Here is a 24,698-nt window from a genome sequence, read left to right as displayed (position 1 = left end):
TGGAAGTGGAACATTCCTGAACGACAACCCCCGGTATATCATTTCCCACCGTATGCAAAAGATTCTTTCACTGATGGTCTGGAACAAGAATTGGAAAGCATTAGATTGTGGGATGGTCAGAAGAATAAGACAATGTGGAGAAGGTTAATATTCTGTGAAATTACTTACCTTTATCTGTAAAGTTAAATTCTAATCTGAAGTTTACTGTTTTTCAGTGTAGGACTAATTTCTTTATTCTCCTGTAGCTTAGAGGAAACAGTGGTACTTCCATACTCAAGATAAGGCAAGAGACCATTAACTGTGCCAGAAGAATGTCTTTTAGGGATGGTAACAGCTGAGCAGAGTTTTTCAGGGTCACAATTTTGGATGTAAACACCTATATCCCATCTTAAGTGATTAGGCTCTTTATTTATTTATTTAATTTTTAAGCACCTTAAGATCTTCCCAACTTTACTGAGATACTGTGAGGATAAATACGTCAAAGACTGTAAGGCAAAAGATACAGCCTCGTTGGGAGTTAAACCCCAGCCAGCAGAGATTTGAGACACACTCAATAACAGTTCTTCACCACTGACTGCAAAATGGAAGTAAAGATCCCAATTATTTAAAAAAAAAAACACAAAACAAAACAAAACAAAAAAAAAAAACAAACACAAACAACAAGAAAATGTCTTCCTCCAAATGAAGACACTGAAGTTCCTAATTATCTGCATGAAGCACAGGCTTCTGACTGTAAGTAATTACTTATGAAAAGTGATTGTCCAATTTGTCCAGTTCATCTACTATCACCTGGTCCCCTCTACATTCACTCACTGTACCTACTTTCAGTGTAGGCTGGCTTTTCAGGATCAGTGGTTTTACACAGCTTAAAATCTACTCATGGATTAACAATGGAAGAAATGAGTGGACTTTAAACTTATTTTATTCTTAAAGGAGCAATGTCTTGCATTAATTTGCTTATCAGCAATCAAGTAGAATCATTTCCCCAGTTTCTTCCTCAAATACATATTGAAGAATGCTGTCTGTTCTTTCGTTTATGAATTTTCTGAAAGGACAGGCAAATACTCCTAACACAAGAGTCCTGAAAGTGAGAAATGTTAGTGGCTGGTATTGGGATTTTTACTTCCAGTAAGTTATTTAAAAACAAACAAGCAAACAAAAACAATCAGCAGATCAAACACATAGCTACACCATTTCCTTTTCCACCAAGTCTTTCATATTGTCAACAACTGTAATACAGGAAGGAAGAAAGGCAAGAATTTCAGAAAAAAATAAATGAAAACCGGGGAGAGGAGAGAAAAAGTTAAAAAGACATGGCTGCTGTCAAAACCTTTGCTTGGAAAGAAGGCATTCGATTCATTTGATTCTTTCCTTCTTCCTGCTCTAGCTCATAGAAAACAGTACAGACTGGGTACAGAAGAATCATGCCAAAGAAAATATGAAGACTCATTTTACAAGATCAGTTTAGGAGCTGCAAATTTTTAAGGTGAAGTAACTTTACTTAGCTATCAGTCTTTGAACAACAAATCCACTCACTACATGAACTTCAACTGAACTACACAAATCTGAGGCAGGTCTATGTTAAAAAGAAAACAGACATAGGGGGCAGAACTATGAGATCCTTCAGGCATTCTGCATTGATAGCCCTTGTGTTTAGTAAAATACTGTATGCCTGATTATGCTTGTAAGGTCTGGGAAAGGGGAATGCTACAGTCCTTACTTAAACAATAATATAATATCACACATTATTTTAGAAACATTTCATGGGTGTAGGCTAGCTATCCATGTATGAAAATAGACACTTTTTGCATCTCAGAAATAATGGATCATGTATTGAGGAAAAAGTAACAAAGACTGCCCATGTTCATCACAGATGAAATGCTAGCAAAAATGTTAATTGTGAATCATATTTCAAATAGAAACATACAACATAATTATATTGGATTTTTAAATATACAATACCTTTAGGCAAACACTATTACACAAAAGGCAACTAAAGAGTCCTATATTGGAGCCATGTCACTAAAGCTAAAACGTAATCTAAGTAACTCACAAAGATTCTTCTTTCAATCTGATTTAACTGCTTATTGAGAAACCGTAAGAAAGAAGAACCTTTTACCCAGCATGTTAAGCAATGTATAAGGAAGAAGTAGGAAGAGGATAATAAAATGAACAACTTACAGACAGTCAAAAGCTGAAACATCTTTTTATGTAAAAAGATGCTTTCTGAAAAAAATGTGTCTTTTCATTTCAAAAAAAAAAAAAAAAAAGTCAAATCCATAGGAGTACAGGAAATGCTAAGAACCATTTTTACACTCAAAGCAAAAATTCTTTAGTTTCACTGTCACCAAATGCAATTGCAATGCTTAATCAAAACCTATTTTTTGTCAATAGCAAAATAATTCATTTTCTTTTTCATTTGTTTGTAAAGCATGTCTTTCTCTGTTATCCCCATTCCCCTTCCTCAAAAGCAGACACGCCGTTCTGATAAAAACATATACTTCATAGTTAAGAGAATAGCTGGCAGGCCTATAAACTATGCAAATAACATTCAGTTTGCAAACCACATTTACTACACTTGGCTGATGGAAGAATGATTATTCCACATCTCGATTCACTAAGAGCATACTGACTACCTAAATACGCAACATTTCCTGTACCCCTAATAGCTTCCACGGTTTAGTAAACACATTCCACATATTACAGTAAAAGATTTCAAATCCAACCTTTTCTTCCACAGAGCATCCTGCATTAATACAGCCTAGAATGTTATGGAAGGAAAGGGAGGAACGCTATACACATTTCATGGCAATTGTACCAGGGTCTGTTACAACACGTGGTTTGACTTTTAAGCTATCTAATAAGAGGCAGAACCCCAAGCCTCAAAGAGTGTGTATTAGAAAGCATACATTATGCCCTCTATCGAAAATTACGTAATTTGACAGTAAAATGTATAAGTAAGCCCATAATTACCTTAAGTGTCTGCCACACAGTCAACCCTCTGGGCTCACAAGTCAAAATATTGTGCTAGAACTCCCAGAGAACAGAGGTAGGGAGAAAAGGGAGGGCCAGGATATGACGTTAGGGTTAAACACTACCCTGAGCAGCTTCCTCGACCCCATGATTCAGAATGGTGTGGCACTGAAAGCCCATGCAAGGGTGGGAACAGTTTCTCCAGCCATGGCTGTGTTACCACAGCTGGCCTCCCCATGCTTGATAACAGGGTTTGTGCTGCCAGTTACGTCTGAAATGAAGGAGTGACAAGGAGCAGCGATACCATTTTGAAACATGCAACTCCCATGAGTACTACTCACCTGAAAAACAAAGCACCAGCCACTTCTGGCAATGCACGTGTTAAATAATCCACCTATGAGGTCTCAAAAAAAATGGAATGCTATCTCTGCTGTTTTGAGGACAGCAGAAATCCGGTGGCATTTTTCACAAGAGCAGGAGGTTTGTCACATTATTCTTGGCCAGAGCTTCCTGTCTCCCCCTACTACGACTCATGGATCTTAGCTGCTATGTTCCGCAGAGCTGGCTACATTTCAGGGCATTGTAGATAAACCGTTGTACAGAAGATTTGGAGCATAGAGAGGCATTGTACGAGTCTTACAGGCATATCAAACATAAGGTTTGCCCCACATGCAAGAAGCAATACTGACATGCTGAACATGTATTTATTCATCGGTTACATCTGGTAGCCCCTTTCAGCACCCTCATAGCATCAGATCCACTGAGGTGCAGTTTCAAAAACACTGTATGAAAAAAACAGCTGTGGGACTCACAGCATACAGAAATTGTCTTTGATTTTGTATCCAAGCCTAGAAATTTTGCAATAGGTAGAATTTAACCTTTAATTTGTATCAAGCCTCTTTCCATGTCCATCAAGTATAACTACACAAGTAATTTTTAAGCATGTTTGGCACTGGCCAATAACTGAAATGCAACAGAGAAGGCAATAGCCTCTCACGAAGCCAACTCAGCATATACAAACTCTTCCTTGGCAATAAATGGGGCACAAATACGCCTGCACTGAAAAAAACAAAACAAAACAAAACAAAAAACAAACAAACAAACAAAAAAACACAACTCCATGGAATACCAAACACTCTCTTGCCCATGCTGTGAGGAATAAATATTCCTGCCATCTGGGAACATTTTATGATATTTTCAGTGGTATTCACCATGGTATATTCCTAGGGAAACATCAGACAGAAATCAGAGCATTTATAAAAATTAATGAAATTGTGATAAAATCAAGAAAATGAGACTGTCGCAATAGATGACTGTGCAAATAACAAGACGGGCTGTAGACCTGAGCGTACAGCATCTATACTCTTGGTTCCTATAAAAAGCAGTGTAAAGTTAGCCCAGCAGAGGCTGTAGAATGAAACTAAGTATACTGAGTGAATTTCAGTCTGCTGTTCCTGCTGAAGTACCCAACAGGAATAGTAGCACTATTCTGGAGAACCTAGAGGCAAAAAGGGAACAAACAGTAGAAGAGTGAAGAGTGAAAAAGGAGGTAGAAGAGACAAGAAGGAAAGACACAGTGGGATACTCCAGCACTAGAGAAAATCACCTCCACCCTTCTCAGCCAAAGGGAGAACTGCAGGGATACCTGACCTGCTGATAGCAGAAAAGGCGATGGAAATAAAAGCACACCTCCAGAAACACTCAGTGAGAGCATGGAAAGTATAAAGATAACAGGAGAGAAAAGCAGAGCCTCAGCAGCAAGAATAAGCATACCAAATAACAAGAGAAAATCAAAAGACAATGCCAGGTGGAGAGGGTCACAGAAGAAGCAGTATCTACTTTTAATGAGATAAACTGCATTCTTCCATTTCCTCAGCCTCTGCTTATGAAAGCATCTGGCATCATGGCAGACAGGGGAAGCTCCTCTACTTCCAGACTACCACGCCATGGAAAAGCACTTGCAACTACAGGGTTAATATCACAGCCTGTCACTTCTTTGGGAAGTGCTATTTGGAAGTAAGTTTGTTAAGTGCTGAGTATTTTGAAATGATAAAAGAGTGTTGGAAAGGCAGAGACCTGAGTGCCACAGAGAAAAATCCTGAGAGCAATAATACAATCTAACGAGTACGTGAACTCACTAGTAGAAATCCTGCCCTCCACGAACATAATAATGACATTTCCATTGTTCTCACTGAAGCAAAGATTACAGCCAGCAACTGATGGACATAAATTGAAAAAACATTCTCCAGTCAGGCTACACAGATTCTTGGGAAAAGAAAGACTGTCCTGTAATGCAAAATATTCGAAACATAACATTACAGAAAAAGCAAACATTAAAACTGTTTTAAGCATTTGAAATGCAGTTTAGAAAAATAATTAGAATCATACAGAAAGCTACGGTTATTGACATATTAAAATAGTTCAGGACAAAGGATGTGTTGCTTAGAAACTGAATGTACAGGAAAGATCAAACACACTCAGTTCTTTTTGCAAAAATCCAAGCATCACTTCTGGCCACAGACTGAAGTCAGTTAATAGCAATAAGAAATAAATGCATACATATGAAAAAATATTTATGTTAATTTATGTGTTAACGGTAAAACTGATGTGTTATGCTCTCACGTGCTGAAACCAACATTTGTCAAAGAAAGGTAAATCAGCAAGTGCCATTTCATTTCCCTATCCATTGCAAATTTTCTACCAGCTGTAAAAGCAAAGTACTTGAAAAACTTGACCCTTCTCCAGCCTCCCCCGCATGAGTCACCCAACCTTCCTCCAGTCATTAGGCTGTGCTTCCTGCTGGGAAGCAGCACTAAAACAAATGAGAGACACCAGCTCTGGTCACAGTTAGGGAGGCAATAAACTAGTGACAGGTATTTTTTTTTTTTTTTTAATGAAATTTAAAAAGAGCTCCCATATATTATATGTATCGATGTAGTGCCAGTCCATGATGCTAGCTTAGAAAGAGTTGCATTTCTAAAGATCTTTTGAAGCACTCCAGTTCATTCCCCGTCCCGAACGCATGCTTTCCTTGCTCATATACATACAGGCAAAATAATATACTGTATTTTATATACTTCAAAAATATTACTGACAAAAATACTAAGTCACTTCCTTTCACTCTTTTAGCTCTATTAAGAGTAAATTTAAACCAAAATTTCATGGATGCAGTTCCAACTTTTCATGTTATTATTAAATCGGTATCAAATACTTGTCAAGTTTGAGTGTTTTAGAAGTTGACTCTCAGTTCACTTTTTCTCCTTTGCTTCAGTTCACCCATGATAAGTCTCTGTTCTAAAATATCTTTTATGCATCCACATTCCTGGGAAAGCCCCACTTTCCATAACCCAAAATAAATCCCAAATGAAGCATCCTTTGAGAGGAGTGATCGTGCTTAGTCAGCCAACTTAAACTAAAAATTTACCCTTTTCTGTCCAAGACCCCCCTGGTATTTTAGTTCCAAACTTGCCTACTAATGCACTAACTGTGCTAAGAGAACTACTGTCCCCATAAACTCCTTGGTTTCATTCCACGGCGCACACAGGAGACACAACCCCTTTAAACTTCAAGGAGTTCCCATTGCAGTGCAGAAGAAGAAAAATTCAGAGATTATGGAATAATCATCTCCAAATCGATCAATTTCCCCCTGAAGGTAAAAATCTGAAAGAAAGAAAAAAGTTGAACAGTTCCAGCTTGCCTTCTTGAAGGGAAAGCACCCCCAGGGCATGTTGTAGAATGATCCCCATCTCTTTCTCCTGGTGCTTATTAAGAGGTCATAGATTTCAGTTACACTACAGCATTCCCAAATGATAGCCCCAGCTAAGGACTATGACCTCTTAGTACAAGTACAGGGATATAAAATTAGGAATATTAAGGGTTCACATTAAGAAAGAAAGTGCCTCAACTATCAGTCATTTTGGAAGAGTGGTTGGGATTAACAGTGTATCTGGTGTCTTGTAAAAAACAGAGGAGCTTTAAGGGACTGAAGGGTCCAGCATTTTCTGGAAGTGCTGCACCCACCCTATGCCAGGGCTAAATTTCTATCTGAACATCACAATGGATTTCCACAACAGAGTATTCAATACAATAGGTGCCTTTCTCAAAAAGCACAAGGTATAGCTCAGAACATCCTGAGTGAAGTAAGATGTGCTCTCTCTTTGTCTTAGCCCTATTCCTTCTAACAGAGTCACATTATGGAAGCAGCAGTGGTTTTACGACCATCATAGCCAGGTTATTATGCCAAGACCAGAGAGGGAACAGAGTCTCTTTAAGGACCTTTCCCCTCCAACAATTCTCTTTTTCATAAAGAGACAGGTTTTTTACACCCTTCAGACAATGTTTGAAAGGATAAACTGAGCCCATAGAGGTGGTGTGTTAGTGAGCCACCATATCACCCGGAAGCCTTAATACTCTACAGCTGATTGTATAAACATGAATTAAGGTTCTTCTACAACTACATTAAGCAAAGTGTTAAAGAGCTGTGGGGCATTTTGTTACACTTGGCTTTCAAGCTATGAATTTAACTGCTGAACATATAAGTAATGATAATCTGTTGTACCTCCCATTCTGTTCATTTCTAAATGGTAATTAAAGCAAGCACCAATAATAAAAACAGCAAGTATTTCAAGAAAATAATTTTAGGAGGTGCGGGAAATTCACTGCTTAAAAAGACTAATTTGTCATGGCAACAAGATACAATTTGTAATACACTGACAATACATTATAAATGTTCTGGTAAAATAGAAGCATGTAATAAACAACAGGTATTTACAGTAACCAACTCTCCGAAACACCGTAGTCAATACAGACTGTAGGTGTATATATGTGCATGCATGCAAAACTCAATCACTTTATTTTTAATAGTGTGTCTATTAGAATCACACACATGAATTCCCATTGTACTGAATAAAGGTCAGGGTAGCTACGACCCTGTATCAGCAGCAGCTTTACAATTCAAAGTCTGTATTGCTAAGGACAGTGAAAAGCAAGACAAGCTTGGCCACAGGATCCATATTGATTACAGCAGTAATTGGAAGCAGCATAGTTATCATAGGGTAAGTAATGACTATTTTTTCCTTCTTCACATATGTGCCAGTGCTGATGATTCCCCCTACCCTACCCCACCTCCCTCTCCCCTGCAGGCAACTGTCTTCCTTGGACAATGAGAATTAGGAATTTCAGATGCATAGATCAAATAGTGATTATAGTACCGCTTTCCCAGAACTGGAATGAGCTCTGGCAGTTACGTCCTCCACACAAGTGCTTGATAAAGGTCAGTGGATTACCTCATGTCATCACCTGGCAGATCTCAGAAATTGGACCCTCTTCTGAAACAGGCGGGAGGTGCCACTCGAGGACTGGGAGAAGGAGGTTAGCGTTCAATGGGAAAGACACGACAGCCAAATGGTAACACAGAAAGAGACCCTGTACTGCCCACTTGGAAATGCTCTCTGAGGAAATGGCTTGACCTTTAGAACACCCAGCAGTGGCTATAAATAAATGTAGCAACAGACTGTCAATGTAATAAAGCAAAGTCCTGAATCTAGCTAGGGCAAATTTTCAACAGAGTGCCAGGAAGGCAGTTCAACCAAGTCTAAAAAGCTAAGGAGCTGGGCAGGTCAGTACTTGGAGTCAGGGACAATGGCATAGTTAGCCTGATAAATAAGAAATACAAAAGCCAGACAAGGAATTATTTACAATGCTATCACAGCCCCCTCCGAAGCACGTAAGAAGAATGGGTAGGGGCTATTGCTTTTACGTCACCCACAATGGCATGTCAGGTACATCTAATTGATGGTCTCACAGCCCTAAGTCAAAAAGTACCACACAGACAAGTCTTCTGCTAGAGCTTAGACTATGACCTACTACTGAGTGGGACTTATAAAGAAGACACTAAAGTAAGGTAAGCTGTTACCTAAACCTCCAAGTCCATGCAGAAAATTGGATTCTGTCTGACGGGCACATGGGGTCTTTGAACCTGCAGCCCTGCATACTGTTGTCCTCAATCCTTATGCTTAGCAAAAGAGTACTTACTGAGAAGCTTTGAGAAGAAGTAGTCAAAAGCACGGTTCAAATGTTATGATGCCCCAGCCCCAGGATGACTGGACTGATGTTCCAGCTGGGAGCTAATACATTGATGCACATAACAGCACTTTGGCAAACCCCGCTGCCATGTTCCATTTGCCCCAGAAGGCCTGGATTGCTGCAAGATGAGCCCAAGTAGCACTAAAGACACTGCTAGACTATTTACCTGTGAAATACAGCTCAGAGACAGTTGTACCAAGCAACAGATCCAGTAACAACTTGTCTGGGGCTGCCTATACCAAAACCCCTTGCCAATGAGAACACCATTGTCTCTGGTTCAGCCATATCTGCTGCTTACCAGGCGGCCTGGCCAGCAAGGAGATGTCTCTGTCCATGGTACTCAGCCAGGCACAGGTTTTAGTGCTGCTGCAGCAATGTCCGGGCTGGGAAAATAGTTTGCCAATCTCCTAAAAGCTCACCTTCACACAGTGGGAAGTCCTTGGTGGACACATACTGCAGGTAAGTCAGCCACCACTACCCCTGCCAATATGGGCTACAAGAATTATCTGCTTTTTTTAAAGTGATGGAAAAATCAGGCTAGTGGAAGAGGAAAATTGGAAATCAAAGTGATCAGTAAAAGATATACAGGAAGCACTGAAAGCTCCCTGGAAGACACCACCGCTTGCTTTCCCTCCCAATTCCACACAGAACAGGAGATCTGGCATTTATAATTAATGCTCATGAACAGGTTTATTACAGGGGTTCCACAAGTCGAAACCAACAGTTCCACGATACAGACATCGGTTGTCTTCATTTACAAGGGGTCGCAGACAGACACCTCAGGAAGTGCAACACACTGCTTTTAAAACACCCAGGAGGTGAAGATCGAGTGGTTTTATGACTTATTAACAGTCTCAAGAGCAGAGATTAATGGTTTCTGAGCAAAAGGGGGAGGAGTTTATGCCTCATTGCCCATGTTGGCCATTCATCATGGATCTATTATCTCTCAAGGTAAGGACAGGGGTTTTGAAGACCAGCAAGAAGGCTATGCAGCCTACTTTCACAGCTTTGAGCCCCAGAGCAGTGAAGTTCCCTCCATGTCTGAGCAATACCAAGCTGCTGACAAGAATGTTTACGCAGAATTTTCATACGAACACCTAAGAGTGCAATTATCAAGACCTTCATCTATCCTCCCAAGGAGCGTACAGTTCTGCATATCAAGTTCTGTCAGGCAGATTCCCCACACTGCTAGGATTTTAGTGGGCCTTGGCCATTCTGTAACTTGTAGGAATTTTCCATCCAATACACTGACAGGCTTACTCCAATAGGCGTGCTTAGAGGCCCAGTCTCACAGAACCAAGCTTCACACAACTTCTATGCAATTTCCCAATGCTCTCTGAATTCAAAACTATGATCTTTAGACAAAACCATATTCTTTAGAGGTAGAAGTTACCAACCTACTCCCCGTAAGATCAAGAAGTATGAGTTGCACACATGGGTCCTGGATTACTTAATTCTGAAAGGAGGCAAGTCCACAACTTGCGAACTCAAAGAAGTCCATTCAACTACAATGTATGTTGGCTGGGATGGGAATTGGAGGAGCAAGACTGCTTTCCATTCTCTCCATCAAACAATGTCATTTTGTAGACAAGAAGTCTGAATTTGTGATTCAAAGCAAATGCAAAAGTAGAAGTAGGTCTCTGTAGAACAGTGACTATGAAAACCCTCTAGGGAAAAAGAGAGGCCTAAGCTTAAGTCCCCAGTCCAAGCACTGTTTGTCTTTCATTCAATAACTGTTTAATGTAAAATCCATATGCAGTCCTTGGTGCAAGAATTCTCAAGAGAAACAGGGTGACTCTCTCAAGTGAAGTAACTGTACTTGGCAAACAGTGCTTGGCAGTGTGCCACTAGCTGCAATGAGGCTGATGAATATGCTTTTGGTGCATCATAGATTTAACTTCTTAGGGTCCTTGTCCTCAGAAACACTTTTATCAGACTCAGATTTTTCTCTAGTTCTGCAGAAATGACCAAGGACCTTAGTATGTATCTTTTTTTTTTTCCACACAGATGGCAAAAACTGAAAAACAAGTGGCAAGATGTGCAATATATTTGGCCAGCTCTAGGCTTATTTTGCTAGCACGAAGAGCAATTCTAGCTAGGATATCAAACCATGACAATGCCAAGTGCTCACAAGATTTATCTTGTAGTCTCACTGTGAACAGCGTTCACCTTTTGGGACAAAATCCCCTGGAAAGCTTTTAAGTCTTCCAGTGAAGGAGATGATCCTGGCATTACCAACTCATTCAGAAAGATGAAAGATTCCTGGATGCTAGGAAGAAGAGAAAAGAGGCAAGAGAAGGACACCATTATAGAGGAATCTCTATTACCTCCTCTTTGGTAAGTCCATGATCACTTGTGGTGTGTGCTTTCTGTGAAGCTGTTAGGGAGCACAACCTCTTACTTCTAGACATACAAGAACGTAACGATCTGTTTATCAACCACACAGGAGGATTGTGCCCATGAAAACTAATTATGATCATAATCGGAAACACATAAATACTGACTTGGCTAGAAGTTCCTAGGAGCCTAGTGATATGCCAGTGCTGAAGGAGAGTAGCACCCAGAATAACTGGTACCCAGTAAACCTGGGATAATTTTCAGGTGGCATGTGAGAAGAATCTCTGACCATAGCTAGAGAGCAGAACTGTATCTCCTTGTTGGTAGGCAATACACAACCATAATAAATAATCTTTTCAGCACCAGAAACAAGTCAGAGAATAACATGAACAATTCTCAACTCTACCTGACACACTTTCTCAACCTGTCAAAGCTTCAGGACTAAGCTAGAACCCAAAGCATAAAACTAAGTCTACCTAATCACCTGAAGTAAAATAAATATCACCAATGGAGAAATAGCTCATGCCTTTTCCCTCAGAACACCCTCAGTCTTGAAGCTAGGGCTGCATATGATTTAGCCTGCTTTCAGACAAGTTTTACAACCTGCAATGCCAACAGGGCTAGTAGGGAAGTAACACAACATGCACTAGGTTTACTGACATTCAGGTGGAAGATGGCAGTCCTGTGCACCAGCACCTCCATCACTGTTGAGCTATTCAAGTTAGCCAACTAGACTGGCATATTCGCTGCATGATTGCCTGAGTGCAAGGCAGCACAATAGGATGCTTCTTTTTCCAGTATTGCTTCTCTCGTGATTAAGACATCTGATTCCAAAGCAACCTACAGGATCTTCAAAAGAACCAAACTTGATGAGAAGGTCTGTGAACACACAGAGCCAGCCAGAGGAAAGGCAGTTCTTACCTATACTAGGAAGACACCCTACAGCACAGTCCTTGACAGTTTGAACAGAAAGGAGAAATAAACAGCACAAAACACTGTGCAGAGAGGATAGACTATAAGTGAAGCAAGAGATTAGGGCAAGTGTGTGATAAACCATAACAGCATATATGCCAGAAGTGCAGAAGGTTAAGTGTTTTTTCAACTATCTACTGGTAGAGAGAGAAGGTGCAGTTGAGGATTCAGTAATGCACCAGACTTGGTCCTGTGTGCATGTTTCTGCAGTGGGATCCAACCTGTCACATACAAGAAGGACATCAGGTTCATAATCATGCTGAGTCCTTTACTTATGTACATGACTTAAAGGATGACGATGTGCAAGTGGCTTATGAGTAATTAAATGGAAATGCTGCAGGAAGGATAGAGTGAGAAAAGCATTAACATCAGAGAGAAACACTATTAAAACCATATTTTTATTGCCAATCTTTTGTAATGACTAAATTAATATAGTACAGCATCTTATCTGCCAGTGGTTACAACTATTGCAAAGAATTTTTTTTGGACTTCCCCCCCCCCCCCCGTTCATCCATTATCTGTTTTTCACAAACATCACAGGATTTGTCAGCAATTAACATAAATAAATCATCACCTTTTCAGAGAAAGCTTTAGTACAAGAATTTCAGATGATAGCAAAGAAATATTACTAAATAGCTCATGAAGGACCTACTCCATCCCCCACTGAAGTCAATGGGAACCTTTTCATTGACTTCAATGGATATTGGATGAGACCCAAATTGAAAAGATCAATAGCACACACATTAGAATAAAAGAGCAGCTATGCCCTCCTCTAGAAAAAGAACATGAGTTCAATTCAAACAACAGATTACAGGAAGGAACCAGTTGGGGAGAACTTTTTTTCTTCTCCTTTGACAAAATCTGCAAGAGGGCAGCAATTCAAGATCCTAAGAGGTAGATCTCACAGAGTTGCAAGTAACTCTCATCTTCCAGTATGCTCTGAATAGGTGGGGGTGGACTGACACTGAGAGACTGGGGACACTGTTTAATAAACCAGCTCTGCTTTCCCCATTCATGTCTTTTGTTGAGAGTGTGAAATGAAGATTCAACAAAGCAATTTCATTCCTTCCCCTGAAGTGTCAGAGCTTCAGAAGAACACATCTAACATTTTCAGATGCTAAAACTAGAAGCCCCAGTATCAATTGGAGAACCTACAGTGGCAAGCCCCATTCTCAAGCACATTACAAGGCTGGTAGAATTAGGGGCAGTCAAGACACTATGGCAGTCAGCTCTCATGTTTTACACTCCAGGGATTTACTGAAGGGTGTCTTAAGCCATTGTTCTGCCTTCCTGTTTGTTCCGTCAATGTAATTGTTGATTTTCCCAGTATAACTGTATGGAAAATGACCCTACAACTGGGTCAACATGCACAGTTCATAAATTCTTGCAGTGCAGTTCCCTAAGCATCTCATAGAGCACCTCCAAAGCTCAGTAAAATCCAGACAAGTGGCAGCTTGCTCAGCCATCTGAAAAATCAGAGTATGGAGGGCTTCAGAACTCAAATGTGAACCTCAGAGGCTGACAGCCCTGGCATTTTTAAATAAATGGGAAACTTTCTAAATAGTCCAGGTGACCCTTCAGCACCTGAGATGAGGCCCAAATTGGAAAGATCATACATCAGGATGGATGGTACACTCTGTCCTCCTCCACAGAGGACACAGCTAACCCAAACAGAATTTCATTAAAGAAATTCAATTTTGGTAAACTTCTTTGCCTTCATTAACAAAACAATGACAGAAAAATAGCTTAGGGTGTCTACTAGTTTCACAGAGACTCCTCCAAAAGGAGAGAACCAAAGCAATTATCTAACACCCCCGTGCTTCAGAAGACTGATGAGAAAAGAAGGTGCAACTGCCACTCCATGGTAGTACTTTTTTTTTTTTTTTTTTTAAGAGTTGAATTTTAGTTTTTTTTTGTTTGTTTTGTTTTGTTTTTAGCCAAGAAGCATATGCAGTTTATGTTTTTATTCACTTCATTAGCTTTCAAACAGTCTGATCTCTACCCATTCCCTACCACAAGTTTACTTGGAAAAAAAAAAAAAAAAGGTATTTTTAGGGACTTACTTTCCTTCAAGATTCCTTTTCATTCCCCTACCCTCTGATACTATACATCTTTTCCCATGTTCCCATGTGTACCTCAGATTAACTAATCTGGTGTACTTGTTTTCACCCTCATTTAGCATTGCAATTCAGCAAGAACTGATGTGCTCAGGAGCAGTGCTCCAGGTCTCTTCCTACTTACTGCTCCCTCTTCCCTTTTTTTTGTTGTTTCCCAATCCAACCGTGCAAGCACTGTTCAGTGCATCCTGATTGCAGCATTAAAGCAGAGAACCCACTCAGTAGAAGAAATCAGGCTTTTGCTATGGAGGGAGAGCAGTAACTAACTAACCAGGAAGAAGAAACAGCCACATCACATCAAGGCGGAAAAAAATGTGGATGAATAAATGGGATCTGAGGTAGGAAAGAAGAGACACAGAGGATGAGGGTAGAGGGAAGGCCTTCTGCAAGAGGGAAAGAAGAGACAAGCCAAAACCACTAATTTTTCAAAATAGAAAGAGCAAAAAATACAGATATGAACAAAAGGAATAAGTAATGTAAAAAGTTTTGTTGTTTTAAGTCAACAAAGAACATCCATACTGCCTGAAACCATGAGCGATATAGACAAATACATTATGGAGGTTCATAGGAGTGATTACAGAATGGCTGAGCTGTCTGTATCTGAAGTTAGAACATTTTGAAAGCAAGAAAAGGCAAAACAATATATTAATAAAAGTAAACATTTCTTGCTGCTGCAGATTTTCATCTTCTGTGACCTGAAGTTGGAATTAAAACCATTTGGCAAATTCACATTACTTTGTCAACTGCTCTTCTGCTCCTGCCCACTTATTCCTCTCCCAGTCACCTTCTTTTCACACTTTATTCTCAGGAGCAGTACTGCTACTTGATTTTTATGTCATCCTGCCAGGACCTAGCCTAAGGATCTACTGGAACCAAAATAACCCAGAAAGCTCTCCAAACATGAGTGCAGGCACACTTTCTTAAAGCATTCCAAAAAGGGAAAGGTGGCTTTCCTGGTTTATAACTTCATAATAAAGAAAGGTTTTTAACATAACAGCGCTGCAAAATTAATGCATTTTACACTGTATTGGCTAATACTAAACTACCATCTAATAAAAATCAAAAATGTCTTTCTACTGATATTGAGTCTGTTTGGACCTATGGTGCATACCATCAAAAGAACTACTAAATCTAAAGAGCAAAATTCAGCAGATCTCATATGATTTTGTAGGTGAGAGAGCTGTCTAGAATCATTTCAGTGAGCAACTCCGGTTGGCTACAGGTCTATTCACACAGCTGTACTCAGCTCAGCAGTATTTGATCAGCACTCAGTTTTGCTCCTTGACTAAAACAGATTTAATTTTTCTCCTCTAACAATTTGCTTAATTCCTCTCTACGTTTAGTTACTGATTACTGTACAATTATTTGAAGTTAGCATATTAGACTAAAGCAATATCCAGTCCACATCTACAACGTGCCACGGAGTAAATTCATCCATTATGCAACTGTACTTAAACTCCTCTTAGAAATACCCTCTGTATTCACAAGTGACTTTGGAAAATAGGCATATAAGCAAAGTATGGAAAGCTGTACAGTATAAATCTAGAAAATTCACACAGCAGCCTGGGACACAGACAGCTAAAACGCATTTTATTTAAAGTAACAATGCAGTAATTATCCATACATCCTTCAGTATGAAGAAAATTTATAGTGCCCTATTTACAGTATAACACCATCCCAGAATCCGTTTATAAAAGGTCTCACCCAAGCATTCAAGAGCAGGAATAAAATAACTGAGAAAGAAGAGGGAGATCAGAAACAGAAAATAGGAAGCAGAAATAGAACAGTGCAAGAAGCCACGAAGTGATAAGTATTGTTTACCTGTCAGTTGACATTGATTAATCTTGTGTTCTGTGATATCACTCAGTGACTCAAACACCTGGAGGCAGCTGTCACAGCTGTGCACAGCTTCTTCTTCTAACTCCTCCCCTTCATCCGGCCTTTTCTTACAGTCTAGCACTTCTCCATCTTCTGCCTTGTCTTCTAGTTTACAGTTAGGGTCTGAAAGAAAATCAAGACCATGACTTCAGGCATCTAAGCAGAACACCTTTAAAAAGAAAGAAAAAAAATCAAGACAGGTTCTTGAGGTAATGATGAGAAGAAACACATTTGGCATAAGCCCGCAGAACGCTGTAGATTTTATTGCTAAATAAGCAAAGGAGTATTTTTTTTATTTTTTTTTCTAATCTCGATGAAAGGAGACTTTCTCTTCTGCACTCACAAACGCAGCACTACTTCTCACTCAAGCAATTCTTCCATGCTTCAGTGTTAAGTTTGTCAATTTTATCAGAGCTACCGAAGTGGCTTTGATCACTGTACAAAAGGATAAACCACCTATGCAATTAGTTTTCAATGAAAAGAAAAAATCAAATCAATGAGTGTGCAGGAACTTCTTTTCACTGTTAACTACAGCATTTCACAGGAAATTACCAGAATTAAGAGACTAACAAATTTGATTTACATAAACATGAAATTAATCTTGATTTCACAACCCACTCCAATACTCCATCACTATGCTATTTGAAGCAAACAAAACTCGCCTATGACTTAAGACAAGCCCAGTGAAGTTCCTGCATTTGCCTGATCATGGAAAACTGGGAAGTAGCTACTTTAACACGCAAGCAGTGCACAAGGAGAGGTTTGTCTGACACGTTAACAAGCAGTTTGGGGATAGTGAGATAGCTCGGAGAAGCATCCTGAGCCCAGCTGATGCTTCTGAGCTGGAAGAAAGGCACCCACCCGCATCCCCTGCACATGGAGAAGCCACGCTGCTCACCGCACCGCTACAGTTCTGCCAATGGCCAGTGCAAAGGGAGATAATGCCAAGTCGAGAACTTCCCTCCTCCTCCACCTCCTCCTCCTCCTCCTAGGAATGGTGCAGCTTTAACTACTCCTGACTTTTTGCCCACTTCACTAAAGACTTCCTTCAAAAGACAGAAATAAAACAAGCTGTCTTCCCTAATAAAGCAAGCTGGCACTTAACTTTGTTTTTCCTTGGGAACCACAGCACAACAAGTGAAACGCAGAAGAAAAATGGTTGTGTACATTCCAGCAAGAGGAATGCAAGTGTTTCACCACTTTTCCCTTCTCTACTCTGGCCGCCTTGTTTTTCCTTTCAGATATTTGAGAGAGCTGAGACAAAACGAGTCATTTTAGCAAGCAAGGATAAACTCATATAATAACAGGAGATTGTGCAAGTGCCTTTTAAGACGTCACGCTCTTTAGCCAAGCGGGTGACTAACCAGGAGCAGGCTCCTTGTCCGCAGCAACGGCGAGGTGGTGCCTGCATACCCGCTTTGTCCAGCACCGCAATTGATTAGGATCACAAACAATTACATGACAGAGGAGTAGCTACAACGTGCTAACACCAAACCCTAAGTAGAACCAGGAAGGGGTGAGGAGGAGGGGAATACCACTCAAAACCACTCTTAAATCCTCTGCCAGAACCCTACAGTGATGCAGGCACAGCCGTCTGTGTATCTGCCACCATGCACGAAGTGCAGCCACTCCGGCTGCCCACAACAAAGGTCGGGGCTCTCATCTTCCTCCTCCATCCTTCAGTCCACACCACTGCACCCTTGCCCTTCGACGGTTCACATACAGACGGACCCGCGAGCAGAAACTGCAGAAACTGGAACTGACCCGTGTCAGGAAGTCTTCCTCATGCTGCGTGGCTCGTGATCAAAACTGAGGAATTTCTTTGACAGGGGTAAAGGGCGGAATTTATTTTTGAAGGAGTTGTGTTACACAGGGAAAACAGACTAATTTTCAAAAATAAAAAACACATTCTGAAGGCAAAAATACATTTGCTGCGCAAAAGCCCTGCCTACACCCAGAGTATGATTTCTGTGTGACATTCACGAGGTTCTTGCAAGAGGGAAAACTTCAACTTGGGCAGCTATTTCCAAATAAAGGAGTAATCTGCACATTTACAAAGGAAAAAAAAAAAAAAAAAAAAAAAAGGATGCTAATCAAGCAGAAGGATTCCATGGCATTTTATCTATTTTTAAATGCTGTATACGAATCTAAATAACTTACACTGCAACTACATTTTCCAAGATATTTTGCAAGATTAATGAAAGTGCTTCAAAGACCACCAAGTTATATGCAGTACAGAAAAAGAAATAATTGTCTTAACTGTTGCAAACTGACCCAACATCATTAAACACTTGTTGGAAGGCAGCACGTGCGCATCGCATACTATTAGTTGCTCAGCTCGAGCTCCCAGTTTCATCTCATAAAACTGACAGCACTCAGGGAAATGTGGGCACTGGGTCTGAATTTTAACACGAGTATTTAAATGCTGCACATAAAGTTTACAGACCTGTTTGTTTTAAAATAAGGGTAGTGTCTGACTCTGCTTTAAGTACAATGCTGAAGGAAAGAAAAGGGAGGGGAGGGAATTCTCCAGACTTATTATTCAGAAACGCTTACACTTTACAGAATTCAGCAACACACACACACACGTATGCACACACGCACCCCTTAGTGCACAAAAGCCAAAAGAATCGCTCAATTTAAAGCTTCCTACTGAGAGACCAGTTATTAAAATTAGAATCATTTTAAGACTAATAAATGTTTTGCTTCTCCTTCTGCATTTGCAGATATAAACTCTACAGGGACAGAAGTCAGTCAAGCTTATTCCCTTCTGCTGCAACTTTAGAATACATGCTGGAGCCAACTGGCACATTTGTTTTTAGGTCAACACTTAAGTGGGACCCTCTGGGACCTAGGTTCGAGTTTAGCCTACAACAGCTTTGTGAAACGAGTTCTGGCAGTCTCAGCCCCTCTCAATGAACGCATTTCCACTGTGAGCCACTTCCATGAAAAGATGGCACCACAAAAATCAGAAGGTATTTCAAGAGAGAAAATACCATTTATACACTTTGTGAATAGATTGCTTTTCTGTTACAGCAACAAATGTCTTCCATCATGAGTTAGTCTAACCCTAACTGGCTCGTTAAAATGAGGATAAGCCGCCTTATTTGAGATCCTCTGTTGAGAGCATGGAATAAAACACATTTTATAAATTCAATACGCATTCATCTATATTTTCTCCGTAGCCTCCTGTTTAAACCTCATGCGCACACACAGACTTCAGGGCAAATGCCATTCATCTCCCACATTTCCTTCTCCCCAGCATCTGCAACTACCACAAACACAATTCCGTCAGCCAAGACTGGCTTGATAGTAGGATTACCTTTCCCAACATCTGCAAATGCCACTGTCATTTCCAGAGGCTTCCCGGCCCTAATTCAGAGCCCAACTGAATTTTTTCAATGCGCATCAGCAACAATGCACACACCGGCTCCATCTGCAGATATAATTTAAAATTATCTAGTATGGAAAGAAGGGCTACATTTTCGGAACAGAAATAAATTCAGCCTATTAAGGCACTTCCAGAAAAACAAATAAGAAGAAGGAGAAAAAGAACAGTTGTCTTCTGTTACCGATTATGTTAACATTATTTATAAATGGAAATTAAAAGAAGCGTGATTTTCTCATTACTATGTTCCCTGGCAGGTGGCTCGCCCTATCCCTTCCTCCTCCTCCTCCTAAGGGATGTTATTGCTGTAACTTGGTCTAATAAAACTGCAACTTTGGGGAAAATGAAAAATTGCATTGGCTTAAAAGTGTTGGAGGCAATAAAGCCATGGACTTCAATTAATTTCAAGTATGGGAGCGGTTTAAGGCCAACCAGCAGAAATTCTATTCTGTCCATGTAAAAATGAGGTTTCACCACATTTACTTTTTATAACCCATATAAAAGTCAAGTAAAAGTAATGAATATCTAAAAGCCATCTCAGTGGACTGGCAAAGACTATCTGTATTCTTGAAACTCATCTTACATATTTCTGCCTATGCTACAAGGATCCATAGCTAATCACAAGTAAAACATCAAACTACCAAGAAAACAGCCTACTTTCCAACCCATTTCACTGCCTTGCAGTAGACCTCCTTCCAAGCCACTTCTGCATGGAAAAGTGCTGGCAAAAGAAAGGAAAACTAAGATCATGTGGTTATAATTATTACCAGGCAAGGAATATTTCTTCAGCTCAGTGGTAAAGTAAAACTCTGTCGCTCTCTGCTCCCAATAGTGTCCATCGCAAAACAACTGCCTCATTAAATCTCTGCAGTAAGATTAATATGCCGTAGCTGCACTACATTTATAACTTGGTACTCTATAAAAAGCACATTTAATGGTTAGAGCCAGAGCTTAGATACAAAGTATTACTATAAAAACTTCTGGCAGCGTGTATACAGTGTGGGCCTTCTGTACTGCGCACTGTATCAGAAGGGTTTTTGTTTTTCACATCGGTATCGCATTCTTGCTATGGAGAAAAATAAAACTTTAAATTTCACCTAGAAACAGACAGAGAACCCAGGACACGACGGGAAATAAATAACTAGCAAGATGACTTAACCACTGAGAATTAGTTTAAGAAAAAATGCAGAAAAGCAACCATTCCTCGTCATATTGACCTCCACTTTCAGTTTCTCAGTTCTTTATTTCTTCAACTTCATGTATTTATAGTAGTACAAGTTTGCTTTTTTTCCCCCCTCCCAAGTGTGCAGATAGCTAAGTGGAGACATTAGTACATTCAGAAGAGTTTGAGAAATTTTCCATTCAAAAAGCAGAGCACTCTCTCACTTTTATTTCCTTTTTTTAAACAATACGGTTTACACGCAGAGCTACTAGAACCCCTGAAAGGCACCAAGCACAAACCCACAAGACACAAACGTGTCCTAGCCAAAAATGAAACCAACTGCCTCCTCCTTCCTGAGAGGAATAACTCCACCTGTTTTCAAACAAGTTACCTAGGCACAGTCAGGGACAGATAGCCTTCTAGGAACAGCCTTAAGGCTTAAGCCCTTACTCCAAAAGGTGACCTCAGCTGGATGAATGGGACTATTCATATGAGTCAGTGCTGCTCCCCAGGTAAAACCCTGTAGAATCGGTACCAAAGACAAAAGCAAAGTACTCCTTGAACTCCCAGAATCAAATTTAGAAAGAAGAGCCCTCCTTGTTATAGGGAATTAACAATTATTTCTTCATGATTATTAATGATACATATCCCGTGATCCTAACTCAAACACAAGCTTTGTCCACCCAAATCCACTAAGTTCAAATTGAGGATCCCTGACTGGTAAGGAGTTATACAAACAAACACGTAAGAAATGACCCCTAGCCACATATTTTACAGACATGAAAATACTTGATATGGAATGAAAATTCAAGTTCATCTGAAATGGCATAGGCTGGGTTTTAATGTGGGGGATGTAGAGGAGGATTATTTATAACAACAACAACAAGAAAAGCATGCTGGACTTTTCAAAACATCTCACCATCAGTTGCCTGAGCTGCAAAAGGCAGAATTTCTAATTCTCAGGAACTGAAAGGTGAAGGGAGATAAATGCTACTCTCCATGGTGAGCCCCAAAAATGTATTCTAAGCTGAAAGGGAGGAGGAAGAACACAGGCTTTACAAAAAATCACCCCGATAAGAAAAATCATCCCTCACACTGCTGTCAAACAGTAAGCAAGCACTAACGAAGGAATTCAGCATTACCAGTTTGTGCGGCTGTGTGTCCCACACCTGCCTGCTGGTCCTCTGTTTCATTTTCTTCTACTGTCAGAAAAAAAGTAAACAAAACAAAAACAAAACAAAACAAAAATGTTAGGCAGGTAGCTGAAGTGTTCCAAGCATCTTTACACCAGCTTCAGTTCTGAAAGCCAGTAATGCTTGTACAACACAGCCAAGAAAAGCTGACACAGGTCCACTGCAAAGTGCAAACAGAATGCGCTGCTTTATGGAAGCTACATATCTGGGAGCAGAGTGACCAAATAGGTTTCATGCCTTAAAAAACAAATCAAATTTCCTCTGGGATACGTGTCTTCAACAGACTCTACTGTATTTGGTTATGGAACTAAATGAGAGAATAATTCTGGGCTTTAAGAGTCTGCTCACTCGCTCCACACGGATAAGAGAAAGCCTTCTCCTGGCAGACGGGAGAGGTGTATGTGCTAATTCATACATAAGCTTTAAAAAAATAATAATAATAATCCTATATTCAGTAGCAAGCATCTCAGCAGTGCAGACAGCCTTGCAAAGGAGAACTAACCCCATGCTGTTTTACTGTATACACCATGCCAGCATCTTTCCCTTGGCTCACAGCTTTCCAGAGCAGAGGAACTAAAAACAATACAATTTTTGTCAGATTCACTATTCAAAACTTGTTGGGCCAAAGTGAACCTAACAACAGCCATTCTGCTGCTATTTTGAAAAATTAGAGAGCTGTTCTGGTATGCTCTGATATGATGCCTAAGTAAGATTGACTCTCCCAAATAAAAGTAAGGGAAGAGCTAAAAGGCAGAACCATTTCCTTTTCATTCTCCCAAAGACTGAGGTCTTTGAGCTAGGGAGCAGCAGAGAGAAAAGAATTCTTTCTCCCTCCACAGGGGAAAAAGCTGAAAGGGGAAAGACTGCACTTCTACAGTATTTCCGCTTCCATGAATTTAGGCCTCAAAAAATCATCATGCAAACTGAGTTAAAATGCAAAGATTTGGGGGCTTTTTCCTGGTTCTTGGGACAACAGATTACAACACATTTAAATCTAGGCATATATTCAAAAGAAGAGATATGTATACACACTCCACAAGTACCTCTTTTCCTCCTCCGCCAACCCCAAGGCTTCATACAATTGGTTGTTTCTAGAATCTGGGTTTCTAGAAAAAAACACCAGTTTTCATAAGGACACTCTTCGGATACGAGGAACCCGAAATACATAAGAGTCAAGCACAATTTCTGAAGGACTCTAAACAATCTCTCTCTATCCCAGAGCTGTGCCTCGTAAGCACACTCTTCTCATCAGCAGCGACCTAATAAAGCTTCCCAGGCCCCAGAGTCAGTCAAATATTTCACAAAATAAGATTTTATGAGCTGACTGTTTCACTTGAACTCCTGTTTTGCAGCCACGAAGCTACCAGTACTTCAGTCCTGATAATACTGTATGTTTTTCTTTGTTATGCTGAAGCATTCATCCCAGCAGTCCTCAAAGCTAAAGGAAAACGGTCAGACAAAGAGAGCAATGGGAGAAGCTCATGAAAAGGACAGCTTCGAGGAACACGTGGTCAAACTCAAGCTAAGCTAAACAGATTTTTCAGTAGGACGGCACAGATCAATAGACTTATTAATACAGGAAGAAATATAATGAATACAACTAGAGGACAATAAAAATAATAATAATAATAATAAAAGAAGCCTTTTGTGACCCCCCTCAAAGGCCCCAGTGCAAACTCTGAAGCAGCCCAACCTGTCCCCAATTATGCCCACCACCCGCTGTGGATTTATTTAAAAACAAACAAACAAACAAAACAAAAAAATCACCTCCAGAGCAAGCTCTAGAAGTGCAAGCAAGAGTCTATCGTTCCACCCCCAAGGAGTCAACTCAGCTTAGTCATCAGTCATACCCATCAACCACAGCCAAAGTTGTAAACATAGCCATTATTTATCAATGAAATTCTCAGCCACGATACATGCCTTAAGTCTGAACTCAGTCCAAAACAGCAATTTAGAAACTCTTAACATTTTTCAAGTCTCAAGATGGACCTGAGAAGCCCAAACACGAACTTCTCGAGAACTGACTCACAAGTGGGAAACTTCAAAACCGTACGCTATCTGTTGAGAAGTAAACAGAGCCTGCTTCTTTCAAGTGGATCTCCACTTAGAGGCGTATGCAAACTGAAATGCGGGAGTGCATCCCTGCTGCTGCTCTGTGCTGAGCATCCCCTGCAGCAGCCGCAGTACCTGGACCTCTCGCTGCTAGCGAGAAGTGACTGCACACCAATACGTGGTCGGCTTTGCACTACTGACGGGTGGGTATACCAACCATTTGTAGGGCTTAAAATGAAAATAAAATTAAGCAAAGAACCCCACCCCACATGGATACTGCCTAACAAATTGTTCCCATGTACGGTTTTGTAACTGTAACTCAAAAAATGTGCCAGTATACACCTTGTGAAATCAAGTGATTAAAACTTCCCCACTATTTAGGGATATGAAAATTCTGAGAGAGATGAGGTTTGCTTTTGACAAAGGCTATGTCTTTATTACACTAAAAATTGGAGACAAGTGTCAGAGCAGGTAACTTTGGGCTTAGCATCTTTCTAAATCGAGCTCTTTAAGAATTCTGAGTCACAAAAGAATCAAGTAGG

The 24,698-nt window shown here is 40.2% G+C and overlaps 1 protein-coding gene across 11 annotated transcripts in view; it reads right to left on the bottom strand.

Moving 5' to 3' along the window:
* ZNF521 (zinc finger protein 521) overlaps nucleotides 1–24,698 on the bottom strand; it is a 233,394-nt gene that overhangs the window by 192,622 nt on the left and 16,074 nt on the right. For 6 of the 11 annotated variants that reach the window (XR_014317007.1, XR_014317008.1, XM_082754443.1 and 3 more), the window contains exons 3-4: nucleotides 22,054–22,113; nucleotides 16,305–16,484 (exon numbers count right to left, since the gene is read on the bottom strand). Coding sequence is in view for 9 of the 11 variants with exons in the window: in XM_082754443.1 (XP_082610569.1) it covers nucleotides 16,305–16,484; nucleotides 22,054–22,113 (240 nt within the window). In the remaining 2 variants the exon portion in view is untranslated. Of the gene's footprint in view, nucleotides 1–16,304; nucleotides 16,485–22,053; nucleotides 22,114–23,147; nucleotides 23,211–24,698 lie in introns of all 11 variants that reach the window. The other 5 variants (XM_082754445.1, XM_082754449.1, XM_082754450.1 and 2 more) reach the window with 2 other exon arrangements.

This window comes from Aythya marila, assembly GCF_965140915.1.
Source record: "Aythya marila genome assembly, chromosome: 2".
In the NCBI taxonomy this organism is placed as follows: domain Eukaryota; kingdom Metazoa; phylum Chordata; class Aves; order Anseriformes; family Anatidae; genus Aythya; species Aythya marila.
This window is presented reverse-complemented; position numbering and strand designations above follow the sequence as displayed.